This window comes from Anthonomus grandis, chromosome 2, assembly GCF_022605725.1.
Source record: "Anthonomus grandis grandis chromosome 2, icAntGran1.3, whole genome shotgun sequence".
In the NCBI taxonomy this organism is placed as follows: Eukaryota; Metazoa; Arthropoda; class Insecta; order Coleoptera; family Curculionidae; genus Anthonomus; species Anthonomus grandis.
Window position 1 is genome coordinate 29,240,787 of NC_065547.1, and position 27,753 is coordinate 29,268,539.

General features: G+C 34.2%; 2 protein-coding genes across 2 annotated transcripts in view; one reads left to right on the plus strand and one right to left on the minus strand.

Moving 5' to 3' along the window:
- LOC126750743 (breast cancer anti-estrogen resistance protein 1) overlaps window positions 1-27,753 on the plus strand; it is a 183,014-nt gene that overhangs the window by 91,003 nt on the left and 64,258 nt on the right. The gene's annotated exons all lie outside the window — the stretch shown is intronic.
- On the minus strand, window positions 272-14,810 carry LOC126733424 (26S proteasome non-ATPase regulatory subunit 6-like). The gene is made up of 3 exons (XM_050436737.1): window positions 14,456-14,810; window positions 13,961-14,300; window positions 272-1,034 (listed from the first exon to the last, which is right to left on the minus strand). The coding sequence occupies exons 1-3, from the start codon at window positions 14,729-14,731 to the stop codon at window positions 418-420; spliced, it is 1,233 nt and encodes a 410-aa protein (XP_050292694.1). The 5' UTR covers window positions 14,732-14,810; the 3' UTR covers window positions 272-417.

A 27,753-nucleotide genomic window follows, 5' to 3' on the forward strand; every position in this document is an offset into this window, starting at 1 on the left:
TCTGAACCTCCAGCAGTTTATTTCCTTGAAATATCGTTCGTAGTTTTGGAGAAATTTGAAATAACGATACGAAGCTCTAAAAGATATCAGAGCTCCTCGACTAATAGACATATTATGTTCTAATATCTAATTATGTTTACTCTAAATAATTTTAAACCTATAGCAGTGCTCCTTAAAGGCCCTCCAGTTTGTTTTATTGAGTTACACCTTTTAGTATTGAAAAAATCTTAGTTTAAAACCACTGAACTCCATGATGAGTAAACAGACAGTCTCCTTGCAAACCCTGCAAAATTTTATTGCTTTTAACCTTGACACACAACCGAAGAATGGCCGGTTTCGATCATTCCGTGACCCACTTTGCCATGCATTCGAAAGCGATTTAATGGACTTTTTATGTCCGAGAGAAAGGAAGATACACTAAATATTGATCACTCTGCTTAACTTATGAATCCTGTTCAGCAGCAAATCGCCCTGCTTGGTCACGTTTTCGAACATCTCCTGCCTCTTGTTCGCTTGCACGTTCAGTATCTTCCCGCTCACCTTATCGATTTTGTAATTCAACTTTTGCGCCGCTATAAATCTGCTCACGTCCTCCTCGAGGTACTCCTCACTCACCCCAAACTGATCGGCCATATAACTGATCTTCAATGATATGTACGTTGACAGTAACTGATCGTAAGCCTTCACTTTCATTTCCCTCACGTAATATTGATAATGGGCGTGGAGGAGCATGTCATGCTTCAGCTCGGTTTCCACGTCGGCCAACGCACGGAAGAACGTCTTGTAGTCGCAATGATGCAATGAGAAAATAAAGTTTTTCAAATTCGGCTGGTAATGGATGGCTTGGAGGACATCCGGGTTGGTGATGATCTTCTTTTTGAGTTCCATACGGTTCAGATCGATCATTGCGGAGATAATGGTGTACTTGATGAAGAGATCTAGGGAAATTAACTCGGTGCAAACGAATGTTGATATTGCGTTTGTGAAAACGGCGCAGGCGGTTGTGAAGTCTCTGATCGCCAAAGAGTATAAACCTAGAAAAAAGTGTAGTTAATTGTGTTGAAAAGTCAAACAAACTCCAAAGTCTTTACATAAAACCATTTGGTTCATCGATTGTATGTATTTCTCCTGTCGTTGGGCAGTTCAACATGCTAGGTAAACGTTACATTTAAATTTATTTTATAAATTGTAAAAAACTATTTATTGTATGCTCCTTGCTTGGTTTTAATTTAGTTTTGATTGGCGACTAAATCCGCAAAAATTCAAGCATAACCAATTGGATGAAATAAATTCGTTCATTGATTGTATGCACTTACGGTCGGGCATGTTTGACAGTCTGACGCGTTGGGTAAAATATTGAGATTTAAATCTTTCATTTGTTAGTTTAGAAGCTGTAATGTTTGTTATAACTTTTTATTGAATGAAAGTCTCTTCATTGAAAGAATGAGTTTCTTCATTGATTACACCGCCCAACAGCATGTATGTTGCATGGAATATTTTTATGATTCTAGGCTTATTTTTAATGCTGATATTAAATAATGTCATCAGTTTATATGTGTCAGCTCTAGTTTTTGAGTTAAAAGGAGGGAGTATTTTTTGGGAATTAAAAATACACTCAACGTACAAACATTTTTAATTACAAGAACTATACACTCAGGAATTTTCTTTTATATGATTTTCTACTAGTTTTGAATGAACTGCTACTCTGAATACTCCAGCAAAAATCGGCCAACATATGTGCATCCCAGCGACCCTGAAATCGTTCCTCCATGGTTCGAAGATCTTGGTGGAATCGTTCACCCTGTTCTTCACTCATGTCACCGAGATTTTCAGGAAAATGGTGTAAATGGCTGTGTAGGAAGTGCACTTTGATGCTCATGTTACATCCAAGTCGCTGGAAGTGTGACAACATCTCTTCGACGTGCGCAATGTAATCATCACCCTTCCTATTACCTAAGAAATTTTGGATAACCCAAACAAAGGAATCCCATGCATTCTTCTCAATTTCTGACATTGAGCTGGTGAAATTAGGATCGTTTACCAACTTGCGAATTTGTGGACCATCAAATATACCTGCCTTGAGTTTTTCTGAACTTAGACTTGGAAATTTCCTTGAAATATATTTGAAACATTCACCATCTTTATTTAATGCCTTAACATATTGCTTCATTAAATCTAGTTTAATGTGCAGGGGTGGCAATATGATACGATCTCGTGGCACTAGAGGTTCATTTATAACATTAAGACTACCTGGAAGTAGTGCTTCCCTAGAGGGCCATTCTTTTTTTTGACCAATGTTCTGATTTTGCTCTACTATCCCATAAACACATAAAACAAGGATATTTAGTGTAGCCTCCTTGTTGTCCTAAAAGGAAGTTCACCATCTTAAGATCAACGCAAATCACCCATTTATGATTGTTATATTTGATTTTGTTCATGACCAGTGCTATTGTGGGGTATTCTTCCTTAACTTTAGTTGAATGTGCTATTGGTATGGAGCCTAGTTTATTTCCGTTGTGCAATAGTACATACTTCAAACTCCGTTTTGACGAGTCAATAAATAAACGCCAATCGATTGGTTCATATTTCTGCAAGCCCATGGCAGTCATTAAACCAGAAATATTAGTACAAAATACAAAATTATCCTCCTCAGCGAAAAAGGGAAGTAAGTCTTTTTCTCGAGTGCGGTAATAAGAAACTTTAGTTTCTTTAGTTAAAAGATTTCTCTCTTTTAATCTGGAGGCCAATAATTCAGACGAAGTTTTGGATAGTCCAAGGTCTCTAATTAAATCATCAAGTGCACTTTGATCGAATGGTTTTGGTTCAAAGAGATTTTCTGGAACAAACTCGTCATCGCTCATGCTACTCAGTTCATTCAATTCATCAGAACTTTCTGTAGATGTAGATGGTAATGGTAAAGATAATTCTTAATAAACGTAATATATATTATTCATAAACGTAATTCTTCAACACAAATTTTGCACACAATATTGGGCACCCAGCACTTGTTATCTGTTTCCAAAGGAAAACCAAAACAGTCTAAATACGCTCGTTTCACAAAGTCTGACATATTCAATCGAAATTTTTGAAAAACATATTCACCACAAATATAACAAAAACAATTAGGATCGTTAATGCAGACCCTTCTTAGCGAAGTCATGATGAAAATTACAATAATTTATCTAAAACGCGACTATAATAGATAAAAAACCAAAATAAAGGTAAATGAGAAGAACGTAGCTATATCTAAACAACTCGAGCTGTTAGAGTAAAACTGACGACAGATTCGAAATCAGATGCCTCGAATTAGTAAACAACAATAAAAATATTTCAGTCAACATAAAATAACCTTCGATTTGTTGTGCAGTGTTATCCATGATTCCGGTTGCGGCGTTTTACGGCTTGCATAAAAATTTCATTTCAACGTAATTACAAATACAAATACAAATACAAAAAGATTTTATTTGTCAGTTTTATAATCATGTTACATTTTTGTGTTCACTTATTTTATTATGACAAATAGGAGTGTCTCTCGATTAAAACAACCGTTTGTCTGCACCATCAGTAAACTGTACAAGTGAGACAACCCTTTTAAAGACCTTAACAACTTTTTACATTCCAGTTGCAATAGATTTTAAATATTTCTTTTTTTATTTTAAATATTGAGCCAAAATTAAAAGAACTAATATTTGAATAGGAATGTAAAAACATTTTAAAAAAATCAAGAAAAACCATTAAGAAAAATATTATTAAAAAAAAATACATGCACACTCATGAAGTTATATACCCTCAATGGGAAATGGGGATACCAGCTTAGATAGGGAGGCAGCGCTGATCGGCGAGAAAGCAAGAGGTACCGGCATACAGAGAAATGCAGATGAATGGGCAAAACTAGTTGGAGGCACGTAAAACTGTTAAGAAAAAACAAAATAAATTATTTTGACCTAAAAGTATTTTTAATTTGACTTGTTTAAAAAAGCTTTGGAGAGGTAATTCCTTTAGTTCTTGGGTGAGACTGTTCCATATCTGAACAGCAACAAATTTAAAAGAACGCCTATAAGCTGCTGATCTGTGGATAGGTACAATAAAATCGTTATTTCGAGTTGCATGAGAATGGACAAATTCTTGAAGCTGGTGTCTTAAATATGCCGATTGCCCTCTTTTTATGACTCTGTATACAAACATATGCATGTGCAGTAGTCTTCTATTATTCATATTAAGAATTTGATAAGCTTTAAGATACGGTGTTATGTGATGTCTATATGGAATGTTTTATGCCAATCTCATGCAGGAATTTTGAACTTAAATAGTAGAGTCTCCATAAATTACGACCCCATAATCGTACAAAGACAAAACCAGACTTTCGCAAAGTAGATATTTCTGTTGTGGGATGAGAAATGTTTTTATTTTATAAAGCTGCCTTAATCTTAGATACGCAGCTTTAATTTTGTTTTTAACATGAGAAACACATGTATTGGTCAAAAATTATACCCAAGTTTTTTGCTTCTGCATGATACTATTGGGATTTGTGTATCATTTATTTGAATAGAACTGGTATTTTTTATATTTTTCCTTAATAAATTATTTGCCGACTATTATTTTATTTGATTAATACGACTTAAATTATTTGATTAATAAGTCTAAATTAAGTTTTTCTTGCACTGTATTTGAATTTTCGCAGCTCACAGGTATGTATATTTGGGAGTCATCAGCATATTGTTGTAATCTCGAGTACTTTATTGTTTCCTGCATATCTGACACATATATTGAAAAAAGCAGGGGTGAGAGTATCGACCCCTGAGGTACTCCTTGATTACAGGGCATAAATGTGGAGACTTTGTTTTCAGAGACCTGATTAACGACCACACAGCTCTGTCGATTATGTAGATAATCCTTTAAAAAATTGATACCCTTAAGTGACACACGAAAAAATTGTAATTTTGCTAATAATAATTCGTGATTTAAGGTATCGAATGTTTTACTGAAGTCCAGTAATTCCATACAAGTAGGACGATATTGTTCCTCGTTAATTCTTATGTCGTTTAATATGTTTACTAAAGCCGTCGAAGTGCTAAAATTTTTCCTAAATCCAGATTGGCAAACCGGAATTATATTAAAAGATTCGGCGAAACTAAATATCTGGTTATAAATATGTTTCTCAATGACCTTAGATATAGCCGGCAGTATACTTATTGGTCTTAAATCAGAAATTTTCTTTGGCTCTACTATCTTAACTATAGGCTTTATGATTGCCTTTTTCCATATTGATGGATATTTTTGTCGTAAAATGCATTCGTTAATAATATTGACCAATGGATTTAAGAAAAACGGCAGATAATTTCTTTTGTTATTTTTATGTTTAACTTAAAAGTTGAGATTAATTTACTATGACGTAGATTTTAAAATCATCAAATTTCAATATTCATGAGATTCGCCTGAGATTTAAAAAATGAATTTCTGCTTGAATGGCTTTTAATGCAACCAGTTAGTTCATTAATCGAATGCATTTCCGGTCGCCATATTTGATGCTGTGACGCACTGATTAACTGGTACATTTAAATCTGGTTCTATCACTTTCGATTTTTATATTTTATTTCAAAACTTATTATAATTGTATTATTCATATATTAGAATTTCTTTAACGAGATCAGTCAGTTCATTGAGTACTTGCACTTCAGACCGTAATGTCTTAAGCGTTGTGCAAAAATTGTATTAAAATGTAGTTACTTTTATTTTATATTAATTTTTAAGTTATTGGTCAGTTCATCAATCGTTTTCATTTTTGGTTGCCATTTACATTTTGATGTTTTATTTATCGTACTTCCAAACATAAATTAATCCCCACTTATGTAATGAAACCAAACTGTTTTGCATTTGCAGCTGGCATTTTGACACTCTTAAGTAACTTACATTTAAATCTTGTTATTTCTTCTATACTTATACTGTTTATTTTGAAAGTGCAATAATTTTCCATATTTTTGTTTTTTTTTTTAATTTCTTTTCTAATATTCAATGAAGGATTAACCTTCGCTTTTCTTCATTAAAACCAATCTCTTCGTTGACTATCTGCACCTCTGGCCGCCATGTTTTGCATTCAAAGGCATGTACTTTGTTAATAATTTACTCTCCGTAGTACTGATGTTTAACTCCTATTTATTTTTGTTCATATTTTCAGTAATAAAACTTATAAGTATTCTTTATTCATTGTGATTTCTCATATCTCTTTACTTAGATTTCAGGTCATAAATCCCCACTTCTCTTTATATGCCAGGGCAGTTAGCTCAAAAAATGGCATTTAGGAGAAGTTTTTGCAATCAAGCTGAATTTTTCACATCAATAGTACTTTGTAAAAAAAAGTTACACCTTCTAGGAGGCTTGCTTTTTCCGCCATGTTGAATTAAAGATGGCGGATGGTACTATTTTTTAAAATATCGTAACTTTCTTATTTATTAACCGATTTTTGTCAAGTAAAAAACATTATATTTGCTTCTCACTAAAGAATGAAATAAAAATATAAAACCATTTTGACAGGTTATATTTCTGTCAAAAAAAGTTAAAAAAAAATTTACACTTTTCTTTTATCATCTTATTTTACAGGCTCAAAATTTTTCTCCAAAAATTGAGGTAGTAAAAAACTACAGTAAAATGCAAAGTAAAAAAATCCAGTTGACGTAAATCCCCAACAGTTCTTTAATAGAGTATTGCTAAGACGTTTTTCGGACATGAACTAAGTACCTATCCTCCGTATTTCTTTAGCCAAGGAAAACTCCGCAAAGGGAATAAGTCTGTTCTGATTTCCCATCTTTGTAAAGATAATTTTGAATTTGAGAAACACTAAAAAATCCACTTTCAGTCATTGATGGTGGTTGCTTACTACATAAAATTGTCTGGCCCAAATTAGTAACATTTGGCGATATACAGGGTGTCCATTTATAAACTGACATATTTTAACTGCTTAAAAGTCGAGAACGAAAAATGACAACAATGTGCGGTTTTCACAGAACTTCATCAATATTTTTAAAGTTTTTTTTGACAGTATTGCCAAATTTCAAAATTTGCCTGAAATAGGAGGAAAAAAAATCATGATTTTCAAAGGCCGATTTCTCAAAAATTTTAAATGTAACACCCTGTACTTTTTAGGTTCACATAAAAGCCTATTAAATCCCCTTTCCGAAAATGTATAAATTGTCTTAAATTCATTATTTTTTTTTACAGAGCCAATTTTAGTAAATGACACCTTTTTGAAAATTTTTCTACAATAAATATATATTAAATAACATCCTCGGTATCAAGTGACAACAATAACAATTGTAGCTTGTCAAGGAGGCTGTGAGTTGCACAATTTATTTTGTGGGCTTCAACTGCTGTCAAATCTTTTTAACGTCATTCGTTGGGCAGTCCCAATAATCTGATTTCTATGTGTATTTTTGCATTTTTTACAGATTTTGAAAGGTTTAAATATGTTTACCACCCGGGAAAAGGCACGTGTTATTATTTAGTGAATGCAAATCAGTTACGCAGACGAGAAGAAGATTTAGGCTGATTTCTGAAAGAGCTCCACCTTCACGCAATTCTATACTTCATTGGGTACGTCAATTTTCCCAGGAGGGAACAGTTAAAAGAAAAGTTAGAACAAACCTAAATGCACAAGATAATCTGTTGGATGATATTTTGCTGATAAAAGAAGTGTTGTCCTTAAACAATAACCAACTATCTATTAGGAAGATAGCTCAAGCGACAAATATGTCAAAAAGTAAAGTACATAAGATTCTAAAAATAATTAAGTTTGAACCCTACAAAATTCAAGCCTTCCAAAAAATAGAAAATCGCGCCCTTGAAAAAAGATATTTAATGTGCGAAACACTACTAGATCTTTTTTGAAATCAGCCGGATACCAATTTAATGTCTGATGAGGCAACATTTCATATCAGTGGTCGAGTAAATAAGCATAACTGCCGAATTTGGGGAGATGAAAATCCTCGAGTGTATAACGAATTTGAAAGAGATTCAACTAAGCTGAACGTTTGGTGTGCAGTATCGAAATCTAAAAATTACGGGCCATTTTTTTTTCAAGAAGCAACAGTGAATGGAAACAATTACACCGATATGTTGGAAAAAAAATTTTATCCTCAACTTCAGCAGGATGGAATTTTAGACACGGTCTACTTCCAGCAAGACGGCGCACCACCACACTTCTCCAGGGTCGCAAGGGATTCCTTAGATATTACTTTTGGAAACAGATGGATAGAGCGAGCAGGTCCAATCGAGTGGGCACCTTATTCTCCCGATCTAACCATTCCAGATTTTTGTATATAGGGATATGTAAAAGACCGTTGCTACAGTCCAACCCCAAGAAATTTGGATGAACTGCGCAACAACATAGTAAACGTTTTCAACCAAATTACAATGCTAATGCGAATGCTACAAAACGCCTTCGGCAACTGATTTCTCCGTCTACATTTGTGTTCCGCGCAAAATGGGAGTCATATTCAGCAGCTAATTTATTAGCTATAAATTAAAATTCATTTCTTCAATTGTTTGTTGTTAAAAATGTTGTAATTTAATACATAGAATAAATACTTTTTATAGACATGGCAATAGCGGAAATTATTTAATTATGATGATGCTAAAGCGATACATAGTCAATTACCAGAAAATGTTCATCAATCACCGAATATGTGTTCTAGCAAAATTTTCAAAAAGGTGTCATTTACTAAAATTGGCTCTGTAAAAAAAATAATGAATTTAAGACAATTTATACATTTTCGGAAAGGGGATTTAATAGGCTTTCATGTGAAATTAAAAAGTACAGGGTGTTACATTTAAAATTTTTTTAAAATCGGCCTTTGAAAATCATGAATTTTTTTCCTCCTATTTCAGACAAATTTTGAAACTTGGCATTACCGTCAAAAAAAACTTTAAAAAATATTGATAAAGTTTTGTGAAAACCGCACATTGTTGTCATTTTTCGTTCTCGACTTATAAGCAGTTAAAATGTGTCAGTTTATAAATGGACACCCTGTATTTAAAATCTATTGCCATTATGTTATTGAAAATTTGGTTTCAACTCTTGGTTATTTTTTGATGGTTATAGTGAAAAGTCCACCAAGGACGAGGAACATCGTAGACGTCAATCAAAAATTATGCCTAGGGTTGAGTTTCAGGAAAACACATCGCTGGTCTTCTCGCAAGCAGACTTGCTATCAAATTCTTTGAACAAAGAAAGGTTTATTTCTTGCCTAACCGAGAAGTTGAAAGAAAAGGGTATAAAAGTCACACATACGAAATCTGATTGTGACAGAGTTGTTGCCTTAACCGCAATAACAGAACGTCAATCGCAAGATGTAGTAGTCTTTGGTAATGATACAGATTTAATTGTAATTTTAATTACCTTAGCAAATAAGTCTAACCACTAGCTATATGTTTGGACACCCAGCACGAGTAAAGCTCTTGATAAATTTCTAAATATTTTTAAAATTCAAACTTTGCTCTCAGAACAGATCCGTGAAAATCTTTTATTCATTCATGCATTTACAGGATGTAATACTACCTCGTATCCATGCATATAAAATGGGCAAAAAAAGAATATTTGACGTATTTTAAAAAAGTTTTAATGCCTCTTATATGAATAAGGCTGTCCTAAGTGAAGTTGGACAAAAACTTATATTAAAATTTTTTCCCGTCCAAAACTGTGAAAATCTTAATCAGTCAAGACTTCATTGCTATAAACAAATCACCTCTACACAAGGTTTAGGATCTAATTTTGATTTGGCAAATCTTCTTCCCACAGAAGACTCCTGTAAACAACATGTATTTAGAGTGTATTTACAGTTACAAAGCTGGAGAGGAAACGAGTTGGACCCACTTGAGTGGGGGTAGTTTTCCAATGGCAATGAGCTTTTCCAAATAACATACACAAAACCCCCGGGGCCCGAACACGTAGTGGCTACTTTTTTTTGCAAATGCAAAGATCTATGCACAGCAAACTGTATTTGTGCTTCGTATAATCGAAAATGCGGCATTTTAGGTAAAAAATGCAATTTAGCTTGTATGAATGCACCCAGAATTGATTTGGATGAAGTGGAAATAGATGATGAAGTTTATGTAAAATGTAACCAAATAAGTCGTTATAACTTTTAACGATAAATAGTTATATATTATTGTTAGTTGAAAGCTATTAAAAGCTTTGTTTGTAATTTTTTGGCACAAAAAAGAATATCTACCAATATATTTATAATGTTCCTTATTATTAAGAATAACAATGTTTTATTTTTATTTTTTTTTAATGTTTATATTCCTTTTATAAGTTAAAACCAAACTGTTTTTGTTATAAACATATTTTTGTTTTTAGTTTATTTGTTACAAAATATTTTGGTACATAAATCAAACAAGAAGTAAAGTTACATCCTGCATAAGTTTTAAACTCTAACTCTTAAAGTACCTATCATAAATTTGGCGACTGTTTTAAAATTAAAACAAAAACGCATAAAAGACTCCACATATTTTAACTTTTTTTGGTAAAGAGTACGGGTGGCTAAAAGTTGAAGAAAAGCGTTTCGATTTTTTTATTTCCTTATTTTGGCAGAAATATGACCGATCAAAGTTTTATATTCTTGTCTTATTCTCTAGTTAAAAATAAAGATAATGTTTTTTACTTGACGAAAATTTGGTAATAAATAAGAAAGTTACGCTTTTTTAAAAATAGCACCAGCCGCCATCTTTAATTTAACATGGCGGAAAAAGCAAGCCTCCAAGAAGGTGTAACTTTTTTTTACAAAGTACTCCTGATGAGTACTAGAATCTGTAAAAAATCCAGTTTGCAAAAACTTCTCCTATTTTTGCTAACTGCCCTGGCGTATTAATGAAACCAGTCTATAGTCTGTTCATTGATTGCTTACATTTCCGATAGCCATGATTGATAGACTGACGGGCTAACAGTTATATTTAAATCTGGTATACTTTTTGTTTAGTTTAATTCTTTAGTATTAGAAATTACAATAGTTAGTCATTTATTGTGATTCTACGTGTTTCTTTCTTAGATTATTTCGCCATTTGTCATGTAATAAACTATTTTGTTCAGTGATCGTCTGTATTTTGGGTCGCCATATTTTACAGGCAAACGCGTTGTGGAAAAGTGGCGTTATGCACTAAAAACAGTCTCTTAATTTTAGGCCGCCACTTTTCCATTCTATTTTTATATTCATTCTAGAAATTGTAAAAATTTAACTCGCATTTATTATAACATACCATACAATCATTCAAATACTCAATTTTTAAAAACAATCATCAGATTTCAACAATCGAGCTGCAAAAGTTAATTATTTCTTTTTTACGAAATTAGTAGTTACAGGGAAAAAACGTGCAAAGTCAGTATTTTATAAAAAATAAGATAATACGTTTATGTGTTTCCTTTCAAAGAATATTTTCATATAAGCAATTAATACCGGCAAAAAACGCACTGTGTCACTGGATATTTGCAGTTTTTAAACTATGCAGGGAAAAAACGTGCAATGTCATCGCGATACTAGATAAAAACGTGTTAAGTCAGGAAAAAACGTGTTGAGTTGAGAAAATTATATTGTTTTTTTAAGCTCGTAGGTCAGTCTGCCGATTATTTTAACTGAGTGAACATGGCGAGTGACACTAGTGGTGACGAATTAAATAAATTAAAAAATATGTGGACTATCTAAAAAACGTAAAATAACTGGTCGTATGTCTGATGTTTCAAAAAAAATACGCTTACAGAGTCATGAAGTAGGGCCAGACTGTCATTGTAAGCGATTTCAGTGCTTTGAAAAAGTTTTACCTAATGAACGGGCTAAAATTATTAAACATTTTAATGAGTTAGGTTCTTGGGACGAACAAAGTGCCTATCTGTGTGGCCTTATTCTTCTAAGTCCTGTTTTCCAATGAAGAAATCGTCGCCCAGAAGAAGAAAGTCACTTCCGGCAGGCTAGTTACTTTTATAAGGTAAGAGTGCTACGTAATGAAGGAACAGTCGACATTCCAGTATGCCTTAAAGCATTTTGTTCACTTCATGGAATTACACGAAGAAGAGTTCAGACTATTCACACTTCACTTCTAGTCAAAGGAGTTGCTCCTAAGGACAACAGGGGGAAACAATCCTATAAACATCGTGCACTTAAAGAAGATATAAAAAACTGTGTTATTTCTCATATTCGTTCGTTTAAGGGTAGGTCTAGTCATTATAGCAATAAAAAGTCAAAGAAAATTTACTTACCTGAAGATTTGAACATTCGCAAAATGCACTCAATGTATAAATTAAAACATCCAGATAAATCTGTGTCTTACGAAACTTACAGAATTTTATTTTATTTTTTCGACTAATTTTAATATCAGTTTTGGATATCCCCGCTCTGACACCTGTTCCAAGTCCGATGAATTCAATGCTAGATTAAAGTCGCTAAATTTAAGGCTTACCCAAAACATCACTTTGGAAATAAAAGAGTTCCTAAATCGCAAATTAAGAAAGCTTACATTAGAGAAAGAACTTCATAAGAAAAAAACAGAAGCCTTTTATGCTAGGAAGAGACAAGCTTGACTTCAAAGTAGGAAATCAATAGAGATAGAAGCGGTGGCCATGGACTACCAAAAAAACTTACCAGTCCCGAACATAACGACTAATGACGTCTATTATAAGCGTCAATTATCTTTTTATTCTTTTAATATCCATAGACTTTCGGATGCTGATTCAGTATTTTATACCTATTCAGAAGAAGTAGCTAAGAAGGGTTCTAATGAGGTATGTTCTTTTTTAGAAGATTATGTTACTCATCATCTTCCTAGTAGCGTTAAGATTTTTTTTGCGACTCTTGTGGAGGACAAAATAAGAACTTTACAGTGTTTCGCTATTTGCACTACCTGGTCCACCAAAAAAAGAGGTTTCAAACTATCAAAGTTGTATTTCCGATTAGGGGCCACTCATTTATGGAGTGTGACAAAAATATGGGTATAATTAACTGCAAATCCAAGACCGAACTACCTTCAGACTGGGTTCGGGTTTTCAAGGAAGCTAGAGTTAAACCAACACCTTATAAAATAGAAGAAGTTAACGACAGCCTTATAAGAGACTGGAGTGCATTTTTGTCTTCTTTGTATGTAAAGAAGTGTCCGTTTTTGAGTCGACCAATAAGAGAGTTGGAAGTCACTGTGAATCATCCAAGAATGATTCTTCATCGTGAAACCTATAATGGATCTTGGACTACTTCCATCGTAACTAAACCAGTCTCCAAACTCATACGAGGCCCACCTTTATCTGAAAAGGAGTTTCACTATCCACCACGAGCTTATAATGGTAAGTTTGTTTTGTAATTCCTTTAAATAATAGTGTTTTTGTTAATAAAATATTTTTTTAGGTAAAATTCCTATTTCAAGAGAAAAATACAAAGATCTACAGCAACTGAAAAAATTTTGTGACGAGAGCACGTTTTCCTTTTACGACAATCTTCCTGTACTACCCGCAAAGAAAATCCCTAAAATGGACAGAAGAGAAAAGCCCGTTAAAACAACAAAAAATAAGCGCTAAACACCAATATAGTAAATACGGTAACATTTAAAACAAAGTGACTTTGCACGTTTTTTTCCTGTTTTTTTTTGTAATAAAATTTAAAAAAGTAATTGATATTTTTTAATTTCATTACATAATTTAAAAAGCTAGTATACGGTATAATAATTGTTTCCAAAATCAAAATTTTAAAAAAATTATTAAAAAATTTATAGCGTTTTCAAATTTAAAATTTTATTTTCTCAAATTCAATTAATAGTGACTTTGCACGTTTTTTCCCTGTGGTATTCAGTTGCATTCGTCGTTTGCACTTACAACGTTATATTTAAGTGTCATTATTCGTTATACTTTTCCGGTTAATTAAAAAAAAACGACTTTGTCTCTTCTTCTTTTTCATCCTTTGTTCTATCATAATGCAAAAACGGTTCAAATTACCTTTATATATCTTAAAGCAGTTCCTATAATGCCAATCGGCGCCCTCTTCAATCAAATGCTCGCACCTACTCAGATTACTGCGTATTAGATCCAGATCGTTGAAAAACAACCCGATCCGGATACAGTGAAAGACGTTATCCAGTTTGCAACCCAATGCCACCGTAAGCGCGTACGCTTTCCCGAGGGTTTTTATTGTCTCCTCCTTGTCTCCTATTTGACTTAAATAGTCCGCCTTGTTCAGAAGGGCCACTTTAGTGTCGATCGCTCCCAGATTGTTCGTCGCGTATTCGATTTCCGATTCGAGAGAGTCGAGTGCTTTCGTGTTGGATTCTGTCATGTCCTGTAATGAGAGACACGGTCAAAAGCCTTGATAAGGTCATGAAATCCGTTTTTAATTTATAGTGATTAATGACTATGCTATTGATCGCCATTAATTTGTATATGTTGTATTGATTAAATATGTCTAGACTGATAAATTGATCCGCGACACTTTACCTTCATAAGTGATTTGTCCATATTCCAATTTAGTTGTTTACAAATTAGTTCATAATAAGGGGCCATTTGATTCTTCTTAACATGATCCATTAGTTTTTGGGTTTTTGATTTATCAGCGGAAAACTCTGGCAGGGTCAGCAGGAACTTGAGCTGCGCAATCTCCAAGTCGGGATTTTTTATCATGTCGTCATCGATCGCGTTTTCGTCTACCTCCGTACAAATCACATCGTAAAAAATCGCGTCGTCACTTTCAGTTTCTAATATTGGTTCTTCCATAGTAAAAATTAATAATATATTCTTATGTAAAATGACAATTATATGTTTTGTCCAGGTTATTTATTCTGCCAACAGGCTCAGTTTGATACTCACAGGGTAAGTTCAAATATCCCGCGTATAACCAGTCAGTTCATTAGTTGCCTGCACTTTCGGCCGCCATGTTGCATATGTTTTGCAACAGTCACACTTGCAACTTTAAATAGCAATTTATGACGGCGTAAGTAACTTTAATGACTTAACACCAGTAGCACCTGTGCTATAGTGCTTCTCTTTATTATAAAGTAGAATTAAGACGATAATTGATTGGAAATTTAAAGCATTAGTCTAAAGCAAAGTATCTTTCTCTTTCGAAAATTACATCAGTTTTTGAATGGAACCAGTCAGTTCATTAATGGTCTGCACTTCCGGCCGCTATGTTTGACAGTTGTACAATTTCTATTATATTTCTACTAAATCTGTTGATATGAATTGTGTGTGTTATGATTGTTAATTTAGAAAAGGGTAGTATTTAATCGAACATCAGTTTTTATACTTTTTGGCACGTTTAAAAACTGGGTGGAGCAACAAAAATACTTATTGAGCATCTAATAAAGTTAATATTGTCAACTGTTTTATACTAATCTGGATAGCTATTTAAATAATAAAGCTTCTAAAAACTGTTTGAACTTCATACTTTATAATATGACAAAAGCTAGTGAGCATAAAATAAAACAAAAATAGGCATCACAAATATACTTTATTGTCTTCTATTTATAAAACAAAAAGAACAAAAAATGCCATTTTTAAAACAGTATTTGAACCACAAAACAAAAAAGAGTGAACATTAAACAAATTATTAATAAGACTTCAATAAATTAAAAACATCACTGAATTACCAAAGCAGGTTTGGATTTTGATGGATGTCCACGCTTTCTTTTTTGTCCAATATGGATATTTTTTGCCTCTACAGGCGGAACTGTATATTTTAATCTAATTGCTAGGCCCAGAAGATGTTTGCACATATACATCTTAAAAAACTGTGGACAATTGCAGCTGCCATTCATCCAATCATCTTTTTCTTTGGGAATTGTTACTCTCCAAGTGGAAAAAAAAAATTCTTTGAATTAATCAAAAGTTTCCCAAAGGTTTTCAGCCTGAACATACAATACTTGACCTCCTGGTACTAGCATCTAACACCTTTATTTTTTTGTCTAATTTTGCCCATTGATATGCTTTTGTCCAATCAGGAAGTTTAATAAGCGGAGTAATTGAAAAGGACTCCTCTGTAGTTTTGCAGGACCATTCGTTGACCATCTCCGATGCGATAACCAGAAAACGAGACAAAGGAAATCTTTCACGTAATGTATTGCTATCTTTTATGGTTCTATTAAACGATTCCAGTGCGTTGTTTCTGGCTGGTGATCCTGGGGCAGCACCTAGGTACCAATTGCGATTTTGAGTTAACCTCTCTTCTTTGAAGTATTGAATAAAATTAGTTTGGGTTTTCCATTTCCTCATAAAAAGCTCTGATGCGCTAGTAAAATGTTTAGGAGAAGTAACGGACTGTAAAGCATCAATCTCTTAATATATTCTTTCGGGCGTTTTTGTCTGAGAATGTTTGTTCAACCCTGGTTTGCATTTTTGTTTTTGCATGTGCCTAACACATTCTCACAATGGGTTCAGGACTAAAGACTTCTGTAAAAGCATTTTGGATGCTCTTTGCGGCATCACAAACTAATACCGACGGTTGTAGAGAATGTCCGTATACAAACGAAACCTGTTCTTTTAAACTATTAAATAACATGGTAAAATCTTCCTGACGCTCGTTTGTCGAAACTCCTAGACATATCGGGTGAAATTTTCTATTTATCTGTAGTTCCTACAACTAATACCGGGAACCCTTGCCAAATCAACTTGTATGTCGCATCAGCATGGATAATATTTGCATGACGTTCTGCTAACCCCAGTAAATGTTTTGTAGACAATGCAAAGCGAAAGGACATTGGTTCATCCTCGAATAAGAAAGTACAAATACTTGGTGTATGTCCTCGGGAACTGCTGTATGATTTAATATCCATCGCTCCAGTTCTCCTAGACTTATAGTTGAGGAACCGTATTTAACACGTCTACGACTTGATAAATAATTGTTCAATTGTTTTATTGATGGTAATTTTACTCCCTTCATCTTACTAAGACTTTTTAAAATAGCTTTAGGCTTCAAATGTAAATCAAATAGTTTGTTTATTTCTGTCTTAACTTCCTGACTTATTCCGTAATCAGAACGAATTCCAGTCGACTCGTGGTTATGGGCAGCCTCTACACGATAGAGCAAAACAGCATTTGATGTAGCTTCAAACAGTAAATAAATTTGTGCCGCACACTGAGGGCCACGACGTTTTACTTTGTTACAGCGATAAAACCTTTTCTTTCCTTCTTCAGTCATATGTGTTATTAAAATAGACCAAGTATTTTCTGCACGAACAACTTCCTCCGCTTCTTTAACACATGCAAATTTTCTTACATAGAACCACTGCTTACTCTCAATAATAATAATAATAATATTCTTTATTTAGCACTTGGCTAATACATTCAATTTGCTAAATTTAGTAGTATAAAAAATAAGTAAAACCTATAGTAATACATAAACTGTACATCAAATAACGCTATTTCACATAACGCATTTAAATAAATGTTTTTTAACATTCTTATTAAATAACCTTAAATTACTTACGTTCTTGATTTCTAATGGAAGAGAGTTAAAAGCTTGCAACCCTTCAAAAAACATTGATTTTTGCAATAAAGTTGATCTAACTCTTGATATATGATAATCATTTCTTGACCTTATATTATATTGTTGAAAGTTGGATCTTTTCTCTAAAAAATGTTGCAGATATGATGGCATAAATCCATGCTCTATTTTATAAATTAAAATTAAATTTGCCTTAAGAATATTTTGCTTCACAGGAAGCCATTTTAATATTTGAAGCATCTGATTGATAGGTGTATATTTATTACCGTTAAGAATAATTCGCATTACTTTATTTTGTTGAAGTTGTAACTGATTTATATATTCCTGAGAGCATGATATAAGTAACGAGGAACAGTAATTAAAGTGCGGCAAAATAATTGTATTGTATACTAACATTTTAGTCCATTGAGACAAGCAATTAGAAATTCTCCTAAAAAACCCAACTTTCTTGGCAATCTTTTTAGAAATATAATTTACATGACCATGAAAATTTAATTGTTGATCTAAGAGTACTCCCAAATATTTTATTTCACTGACAAATTGAATTTTTGACTTATTAATTTCAATATTTAAACCTTGATCTAAAAATTTTTATACAATTTGCTTTGGTACCTATTAGCATACACTTTGTTTTTGATTCGTTTAGTTTTAATTTATTTTTACAAAGCCATTGATACAAAATATTCAATTCTGAATTTAAAATATTTGTAGCTTCCTTGTAATTTTTACCTGACACACAAATTACTGTATCATCTGCAAATAAATTTACGAAAGAGTTTTGTAAAACAGTATAGATATCGTTTATATATATAACGAACAACAGCGGTCCAAGAACACTACCCTGTGGTACACCTACGATACTTTCTATTTTATTTGAAAACTTTTGTCCTATAGATACTCTATTATACCTCTTATCCAGGTAATTTTTAATCCAGTCCAAAGCTCTATTACATACACCATAATATAACAGTTTTTTAAGAAGAATATTACGGTCTAATGTCTTAAAAGCACGTTGATCCACAAATACACTAATAACTAATTTGTCTTCGTTAATGTCTTTTCGCCATGTCCCACACACATACTGAAGAGCAGATTCACAAGAGTGATTATTCCTAAACCCTGACTGTCCAATATATAACAGTTTATGTTGTTCAAAGTATTGTCTCAACTGCTGCCATACAATTGTCTCTATAATTTTATCAATGACAGGCAATAAATTTATTGGTCGAAAATCTGCAGGAATCTTTGGAGTGGTTACCTTTGGTATTGGAATCATTACACTAGTTTTTAAATCACTTGGAATTATGCTAGTTGATAGGCATGAATTAACTAAATGCAATAAAGGGTATCCAATGACACTAAATAAATCTTTTACCAATTTCACACTAAGCACATTATCACTAGTTTTTTTATTTTTTAATCCAAAAACTGTCTTTTTCAATTGTGACAGATTGACATTTTTAAAATGTGAAATTTGTATATTCGGAGAATTAGTTGTATTACAAGTCCATTCTATTGTTTCAATACTTGCAGCAATATCTTGTAAGCTATCTGAATAAAATTGATTAAAGTTTTCCTCTATACTACCTGTATATGTCCCAAAATCAACATCCATATAATCAACAGATTGTTTGTTATTTCCCAGTAAACCTTTTAAGGTCCTCCACATATTGCGACTATCACCTTTACATTGATCAATTTTATTATCATAATATTTGGTTTTTTCAGTACGCATTACCGAGGTTACTTTGTTTCTGAGTTTTTGATAGCTTTTCCAGTCACAATCGGTTTTTGTACGCTTCGCCACGCTTTTTTTTTTGTTTCTAATTCTTCAATCTCCGAATCACTGTCCGAACGATATGAAGGAATTTCTATTTCATTCTCCATTTGAATATTGTTATCAGAACTATTCCCGGGTAAAACAGTATCGAGTTATGTTTAAAACGAATAAAACGGTGCATAAAACAACTGTTTATACTACTGAAATATCATATACACCATAACCAATAAACGTATATGGGAATCCCAAACGCAGTTAACTGTCGCTCCAGTTTAAACGCACGTTGCCGGATTTTTTTGTAATTCATTAACGAAAGCTGTTGCCGAATGCAAAATGAAAACTTTTAAGAAAAAAAATTGATGATTATATAATATTTTAGTTGAAACGAATTTGAAAATTAGATGCTCATTTAGAGTTTATGGAGTTTAGTTGGTATTTTGGTAAACTGGTTTTGAAAATTAGAAGCTCATTTAGATTTTTTGTAAGCTTTGTGTATTTTTTGGTGCCTGCTTTTGTTGGCAGATTAAAAATATAATGATGCCTTAAGTTTGTTCACCGATAAATTTATTTGATATACAGAAATATAAAAGTTGCCATGTTAGTTAAAATAGTTACCGCGTTTTGTTGTACATCCATAATATTTGATGCTCATTTAAAAATTTCCCTTTAGAAAATTGTATCAATAGTCAAGGCAATCAATAAAACTCATTCCCAATATTTAGAAGAAACTAACCACCTTATTGACTCTCTTTATATCCGGTTGGAATGTTAACAGTTTCCCCTATAGCTGAAACATTTTCTGTTTTAAAGTTGAAATTCAATAGTCAACATAATATACAATCACAAAAATGAATTTCTAACATTTAGCTGAAACCAGTTCGCTTCCTGGTCTTTTGGACTTTCGCTTGGAATAGGGATTTAATTGTTTTCGCTAAAGCTGTGTTTATATGCTCTTTCTTCAATATTTATACTTATTTTAAAAAACATAAAAAAATAAGGTTTTGAAAACACGTCTTAAGGTCGAATTTCAAAAGTTCATCGTCCGCAAAAATTAAAAAATGCCAAGTTATATGCATGAAGTCAATAACTTCATTGATTTCCTATACTTCCGGCTATGCAGAGATGAGAGAGAAGAGGGGTGGCAGTGTTATTTTAGCCGTGAAGCAAACATTTTCGGTCATTAACTTAAATTTAAAGCTACCTCAAAATCTTATTAATATGGTCGAGATTGTAGGAACTAAGTTGATTCTTGGGTTTTCTGTCTTGTTTATTATTTTATTATATATACCGCCCGGACTCAACTCCCAGGTATATGAAGATATTTTTGAATATTTATCTACTTTAACCTATTTATATAATCAAAGAGTACTTGTTTTGGATGACTTTAATATCCCCGAGTTTACTTCTTATTCAGTTAATTCTGCCTCATCCAGTAGACTAAGTCAGTTTATTCACCTCTTGGAATTTTTCGACTGGCATCAAATTAATTCTATTAGGAATTCTCAAGGTAGGATATTGTATCTTGTCATCTCGTCTGATTCTGAGCTTTGCACAGTGGAGGGTTGCTCTGATTCTTTGGTGGAGGAGGAAGCAGTTCATCCATCTTTACTCATAAGAATTAATGACGTCAAGAGCAAGAAATGTAATACTTGTAAAGTAGAAAATATTTTCTATAATTTTAAGAGAGCTGATTTTAGAGTTTTATATGATAGCTTCCTCGGAATTGATTGGAGTGATTTGGGAGTCGCTGGGGATGTCAATAATGCCCTGGAGCTCTTTTATCAAAAAATTTATTCCTGTCTTAATGAGCTTGTTCCAAAAACTGTAAAACGAACACGAACCTATCTGCCATGGTTTACCGCAGAGATAATGAAATCCCTAAAAGAAAAACATAACAAGTGGAAAAAATTTAAACGTTTTGGTCATCTTCAAGATTTAGCCAGATTTAAAGAATTACGTTCTAAGATTAAAAGAGATATTGATCTGTCTTATAAGCAATATTGTAGAGGGCTTGAAGATGAGTTAAAATTAAAACCTCATAATTTTTGGAAGTTAATTCAGAACTCAAAAGAAAATAGCTCGTTACCACAATCTATGTTTGATCAGAGAAGAGAGCTGTTAAGTAGCCCTCAGGGTATTGCCAATGCATTTACCGATTACTTCCAGACTTCTTACACTACTGGTGAATCGCCGCAAAATAATGTTGATATAACTCAAAAGCCTTATGTACAGTCCATAATATTGTCTGATTTCACTGAAAATGATGTTTTACTGGCCTTAAAGACTATCAAGCCAAAATCAATAGTTGGCCCTGATAAAATACCAGCTTTTCTCTTCTATGATTGTGCTTGTATTTTTGCTAAACCGTTAACAGTTCTCTTTAATCTGGCTCTAAAACAAGAATGTTTCCCGAACCTCTGGAAGTCATCAAAGATAATTCCAGTACACAAAAAAAATTATAAAAATCTCATCGAGAACTATCGGCCAATTACAATAATCAACAACTTTTCTAAATGTTTTGAACGTGTTCTTCATTCGGCCTTATTTCCTTCAATGAGGGGTCTTATAGATCATCGTCAACATGGATTTATGAAAGGTAGATCTACCACCACAAACTTAGTTTGTCTTACAGAACATATATCTGAGTCAATAAATGCCAGGTCACAGGTTGACGTTATTTATACAGACTTCTCGAAGGCTTTTGACCGTCTGGATCATGGTATTCTTCTAAATAATCTTGACCAAAACTACGGTTTTTTTTCTCACCTAATACACTTTTTTAGCTCTTATCTTACGGGTCGTCTTCAGTACGTGGAATGTTATGGCCGTAGTTCGGCTCAGATAGTTGCAACGTCTGGAGTTCCACAGGGCTCCATATTGGGGCCGCTCTTCTTCAACACATTTATTAATAGTATATCGGAACAGCTCACTGTAAATAGTTTGTTATATGCGGATGATACAAAATTGTATTATGGCATCAATAGTATCTTAGATTGTATGGAATTGCAAAATAATATTAATCTCCTCAATGCATGGTGCAAAAATAACAATCTTCCTCTTAATGCTGCCAAGTGTAAAGTTGTTTCTTACTCTTTGAAGAGAAACCTGATTATGTATGACTATACTATGGACAGTGAGACTGTCCCGAGATCAACGGAGTTCAAGGATTTGGGTTTTGTCATTAGGAACGCACATAGCTTTAATAATATCTTTAGTCTTAAAATTTTGTATTTTTCTTATGTGAGATCAATACTGGAATATGCTTCTTCTGTGTGGTCACCATTTTATATGAATCATATACATGAACTAGAAAATGTTCAGCGTAAATTCTTAAAGTTCCTTTCATATAAATGTGACGGAGTGTACCCAGAAATTGGTTTTTCACATCAACGCCTACTAGAAAGGTACTCCTTTAGTAGTCTTGAGGAGAGGCGAAAATCTGCTGATCTGAAATTTTTATTTAAACTTCTTAATAATAAAATTGATTCGCCAGACTTATTACGACATGTAAATCTTCATGTGCCCCGCATATCATCTAGAAATTCTGACACATTTTACCTATCTAGACCAAGGACGAATATTTGTAAATATTCTCCAATGCGTAGAGCATGTGGCACTTTTAATTCTGTTCAGGATCAATGTGACATATTTAACTGCAGTTTGTCCGAAATTAAAAGAGTACGCTTTTCCTAGATAGTAGACATAAACAAAATTATTTTTTATTCAAGTATTGTATAATATTGTAGGAAACTATTGCTATTAATAATGTATTTTTTTTCTCTAGTTTTGGATTGTAATTTGTATAATATTGTTTTTTTTCCCACTCAATAATTGGAATTTTTTCTGTGGAGTGGTGTAATTAAAATAAAATAAATAAATAAATAAAATATGATAATTCATTTTGACAGTTTTCCCCCTATACGTTATATATTTTTCTTCACAGACCGATCCCTAAAAACACCGACCGGTGGTTTTAATAGTGCAAGTTCAAATATCTCGCGCAAAAATTAAATCGGTTTGTCGTTAAAATATATAAATATATACGCTAAAATTCAACATTTTCCAAATTTTAATCCTCAATTCTTTCAATGAAATCAGTAAGTCAATTAGTGGTTTTTTTTTATGCACTTGCCGACCCCTTATAAAAAAGGTATCATAATTTTATTAAGATATATTACCAGACTTCCGCGTCATTCTTCACCCAGTCAACACGTGGTAGTACTTTGTTCTTTTCAACACCCTGCCGTTGGTGGCTAAACTTATTCACGCCGGTAACCAGGCCGGATGATGCCGGATGCATCGTAGGAGAAGCGACAATGTGCAAAAGAAATAAATTTACCATTTTGAAAGTCTTAATTAATTATTCTGAAATTTTCAATTCGGGGAACAGGATACATACCCTTTTAGGGGAGCATGTGAATACAATGCATCTTAACATCAGATCTCTCAGAGGGAAATGTTGACAATTGGAAGCATTTCTGTCAGACAAGAACATAGATAGACATATATAGTATGCTTATCGAAACATTGGCTACTAGATGAGGAGTTCAATTCTAGTAAGTGGTTAGAAAATTTAAATTTTTAGTAATTTTTGTCGGAAAAGTTTTAAAGGCGGAGGTGTGTTAATTTTTATAAAAAATAGTCTTATCTGTAAAAGTCTTTATTATATTGTTGATTTTAACATCGAGAAATGTATTGAAATCCGTGCCATATATGTATCATGTTTACATTTGTATATCATTGTCACTTACAGGCCTCCTACTGGCCGCTTTGACACATTCTTGGTGACAATGAACAATCTTTTACTCAAAATAAATAAAAGTCAACGAGTAATCATTGCTGGGGACTTAAATGTCGCCAAGTATCAACACCTGCAATCAAATAAGCCTCACATTTTGGCATTGGCAGAAACAAACAAATGTTCACCTCATTAATCCTGAATACGATCTACACACCCGATTTCGACTAAACTTTGGATTGGCAGTATTTGTCAACGATTTGAGTTGCCAGCGGGAGGAAACGCTTGAACCTACGGACTTCGACATCATGTGGTTCAAAATAATAGCCAGTGGTGCCACGAAATTTATCTGCTGTATCTACAGACCACCAAGCGACACCCAATATAGACGGCTCTTTTTGAACCTGGTTGATTGCATTACCCATCTGCAAATTGACCACCCAAGCGCAGAAATCATCGTCATGGGTGATTTTAACGTTCACAATATCAACTGGCTGCGCTTCTGCAACAAGAACGACGATGAAGGACGAGAAGCTGAGCTATTTGCCACCATATGCGGGCTTACGCAGCTTGTGGAGGAACCTACCAGAATCCCCGATCGAGACGGCGGGTTCGCGAGTCTCCTAGATCTGGTCTTGGCTTCAGACCCTGACTCGTACACTCTATCAGTACATGCCCCCCTAGGAACATCGGACCACAAATTGATAACAGTCTCTTGCCAGTTGGAGGTTAAAACGCAGGATCCTCCGATGCCGCGGAAGGAATGGCACTATAAATCAGCAGAGTGGAACCATCTTCGGGAATTTTATCGCTCATTCCCTTGGAAAGAAGTCTCCTTCAGAACCAATAACATCTCAGAATGTGCAAACCAAATTACAGAGACGATCTTGGCAGGAATTGAAGCTTATATCCCTTTCTCTACTAAATGCGGATCAAACAACAAGCAATGGTTCAACGTGAATTGCAAAAAGGCAGTAAACACTAAAAACGCAGCATACCGCAAATGGCGTCAACATCCTTCCATCGAAAATCGGAGGAACTTTTTAGCCTCCAGAAATTACTGCAAGCGAATTATTGATGAATTCAAAGAGAGTCACAACAACAGGATCAAAAACAAACTGCTAAACTGCCCAAATGGAACAAGATCTTTCTGGTCGGTATCGAAAGCCGTTAGTCAAGGATTTGCTAAGTCGGCCTTGCCACCCCTAACAGCAGATGATGGTTCTATCGCGGTAACAGCAAGGGAAAAAGCCAACTTACTGGGTAAACTCTTCGCGTCCAATTCTACTCTGCACTCGCAAGGCAAAACGCCGCCATATTTGCCAAGAGTGAATTCATCGATGGGAGAAATTTCGTTTCCCCAACGAATTATAAATAAAATTCTTAAAAGCGTAGACACCAAGAAAGCTTCTGGACCCGATGGAATTCCAGCCCTAATACTAAAACGTTGTGCAGACGAATTGACTCCTCCCTTATGTAGACTGTTCACGGCATCGTATAAGCAGGGCCAATTTCCAACAAGCTGGAAAACTGCTCGAGTGCAAGCTGTACCCAAAAAGGGTAAGAAGACGATGCCCTCCAATTACCGCCCGATTGCACTAGTTCCAGTAATATCGAAGATTATGGAGAAAGCAGTCAACCAACAACTGTTAAGATATCTGGAATCATCTGGACTAATCAGCGATCATCAATACGGCTTCCGAAAGTTTAGATCCACCGGCGATTTTCTGGCTTACGTCACACACTTGTGGACAGAGGCCATGGAGAAGCACGGCGAGTCCCGCTCAGTCGCTCTTGACATTTCCAAGGCATTTGACATGAGGGACTACTAACCAAGCTCTCCCCAATCGGCATACAAAACTCATTATTGAATTGGATCAAAAGTTTTCTTGAACAACGAACAATCCAAGTAGCCATCGATGGATATCTCTCCGACAAATTTAACATTAACGCTGAAGTCCCTCAAGGATGCATTCTATCCCCCACCCTTTTCTTGATATATATCAACGATTTGCTAGGAACCACTGTCAATCCAATCTACAGCTTTGCGGACGATAGCACACTTATTTCCACATTTAAGTCCGCCAAACCAACGACAGCCGCAAGTTCTCAGAATCTTAGGCAGCAATAAGTAGCTTCAACCAATAACGATATTAGAGCAATCTTGGAGTGGGGCGGTTACAATCTGGTCAATTTTAACGCTAAAAAAATGCAGGCTGCAGTATTTACGATGAAGACTAACCTTGGTGGCCCGGAGTTGGTTATGGCAGGGAAAACATTGCCAATGAAATCATCTTTACGTCTTCTAGGAGTCAAGGTCACCAACAGTGTGTCCTGGTGTGACCACGTTGCCGAGGTCGCCAGGGCGGCTTCCAAAAAACTCGGAGTGCTTTTCAAAACGAAAAAACGGTATACACCAGAACAGCTGCTGACTCTTTATAAGGCTCAAATACGCCCTTCCCTTGAGTATTGCTCGCATGTCTGGAGCTCTGCACCCAAGCATAGTTTAAACCTGCTGGATTCTATATAGAAGAGAGCTATTCGTCTTATCGACAAACCAGAACTGACAAAGAGTCTGGATAGTCTGGAGCACAAGAGAAAGGTGGCTGATCTCTGTTTATTCTACCGTTATTATCACGGTAAGTGCTCCTCTGAGCTGGCAGGCCTGATTCTACCCAGGGCTGTTCCGGCAAGAAGGACGCGTCTAGCAGTTGCGGCTCTTCAACATCGAGTCCACCTGCCTACCCCAAGGACGTCGCTGTATCGGGACTCATTCATCTGGAGAACATCTTCTTTGTGGAACGGGTTTCCACCTCAAGTAGGCAATTAGGCAATAGACAAGTAGGCAATAAGGGAGACATTGACTGCTGACATTGACCTTTACAAGTCCTATAAAGAAAAATTACAGTGATTCGATTAACCGAGCTAAAAGGAACTCCAATGATCGTATAATACATTCCTCAAAAAACCCCAAAAAGATCTCTGGAAAATAATTACCAACAAAACAAAGAAAGCACCTGAAACCAGTGACATAAATATTTCGCCAAAACATCCAATGAATATTTTAGTAAGCAAAAAGCATACTAACACATAATGATAATCTATTAGGCAATTTTGAAAGTTTGACTCCTCCAAATACTTAATTCTTCTACATCGATGTAACTTCTAATTAGATTAGTGACATAATAAATAATACTAAAAATAAATCTAGCAAAGACATATTTGGTTTAAGTGTACAATTAATAAAAACAATAAAAAAATTAATTATTGTGCCCCTTGATTGATTAATCAATGTTTCAATGAAGGGGTTTTTCCTGAATGTCTAAAGAAGGCTGTTGTCATACCTATATATAAAAAGGGAGACCGGCAGGATGTTTTAAACTATAGACCGATCTCCTTATTGCCAGTGATTTCAAAGTTTGTTGAGAAGGCTATGGCATTAAAAATGGTAACTTTTCTTGAGGACAATCACAGCTTAGCGGAGAGTCAATTTGGGTTCCGCAGGGGCAGGAGCACTGTTTTGGGTATCCTACATCTTATCTCAAAAATTTCACCTTCTTTTGAGAATTTACTGTTTTGTGACCTGTCCAAGGCATTCGACTGTGTTGACCACCAGTTTCTCCTTAAAAAGCTTGAATATTATAAATTCTCAAAAGGGATCATAGAACTATTGACATCTTATGTATCTAATATAGTGCAATTAGTCAGAGTTGAGGTGCTATCGTCGTCCGAGAGGGTTATAGATAAAGCAGTTCCGCAAGGTTCAATATTGGGCC

Excerpts from the sequence above, each read along its gene's own strand:
- LOC126733424 (XM_050436737.1), bottom strand. The coding sequence starts at position 14,731 with ATGGAAGAACCAATATTAGAAACTGAAAGTGACGACGCGATTTTTTAC. Across the intron at positions 14,301-14,455 it reads TGGACAAATCACTTATGAAG|GACATGACAGAATCCAACAC; the intron begins GTAAAGTGTCGC and ends CTCTCATTACAG. Across the intron at positions 1,035-13,960 it reads CTGCTTTAAGATATATAAAG|GTTTATACTCTTTGGCGATC; the intron begins GTAATTTGAACC and ends ACTTTTTTCTAG.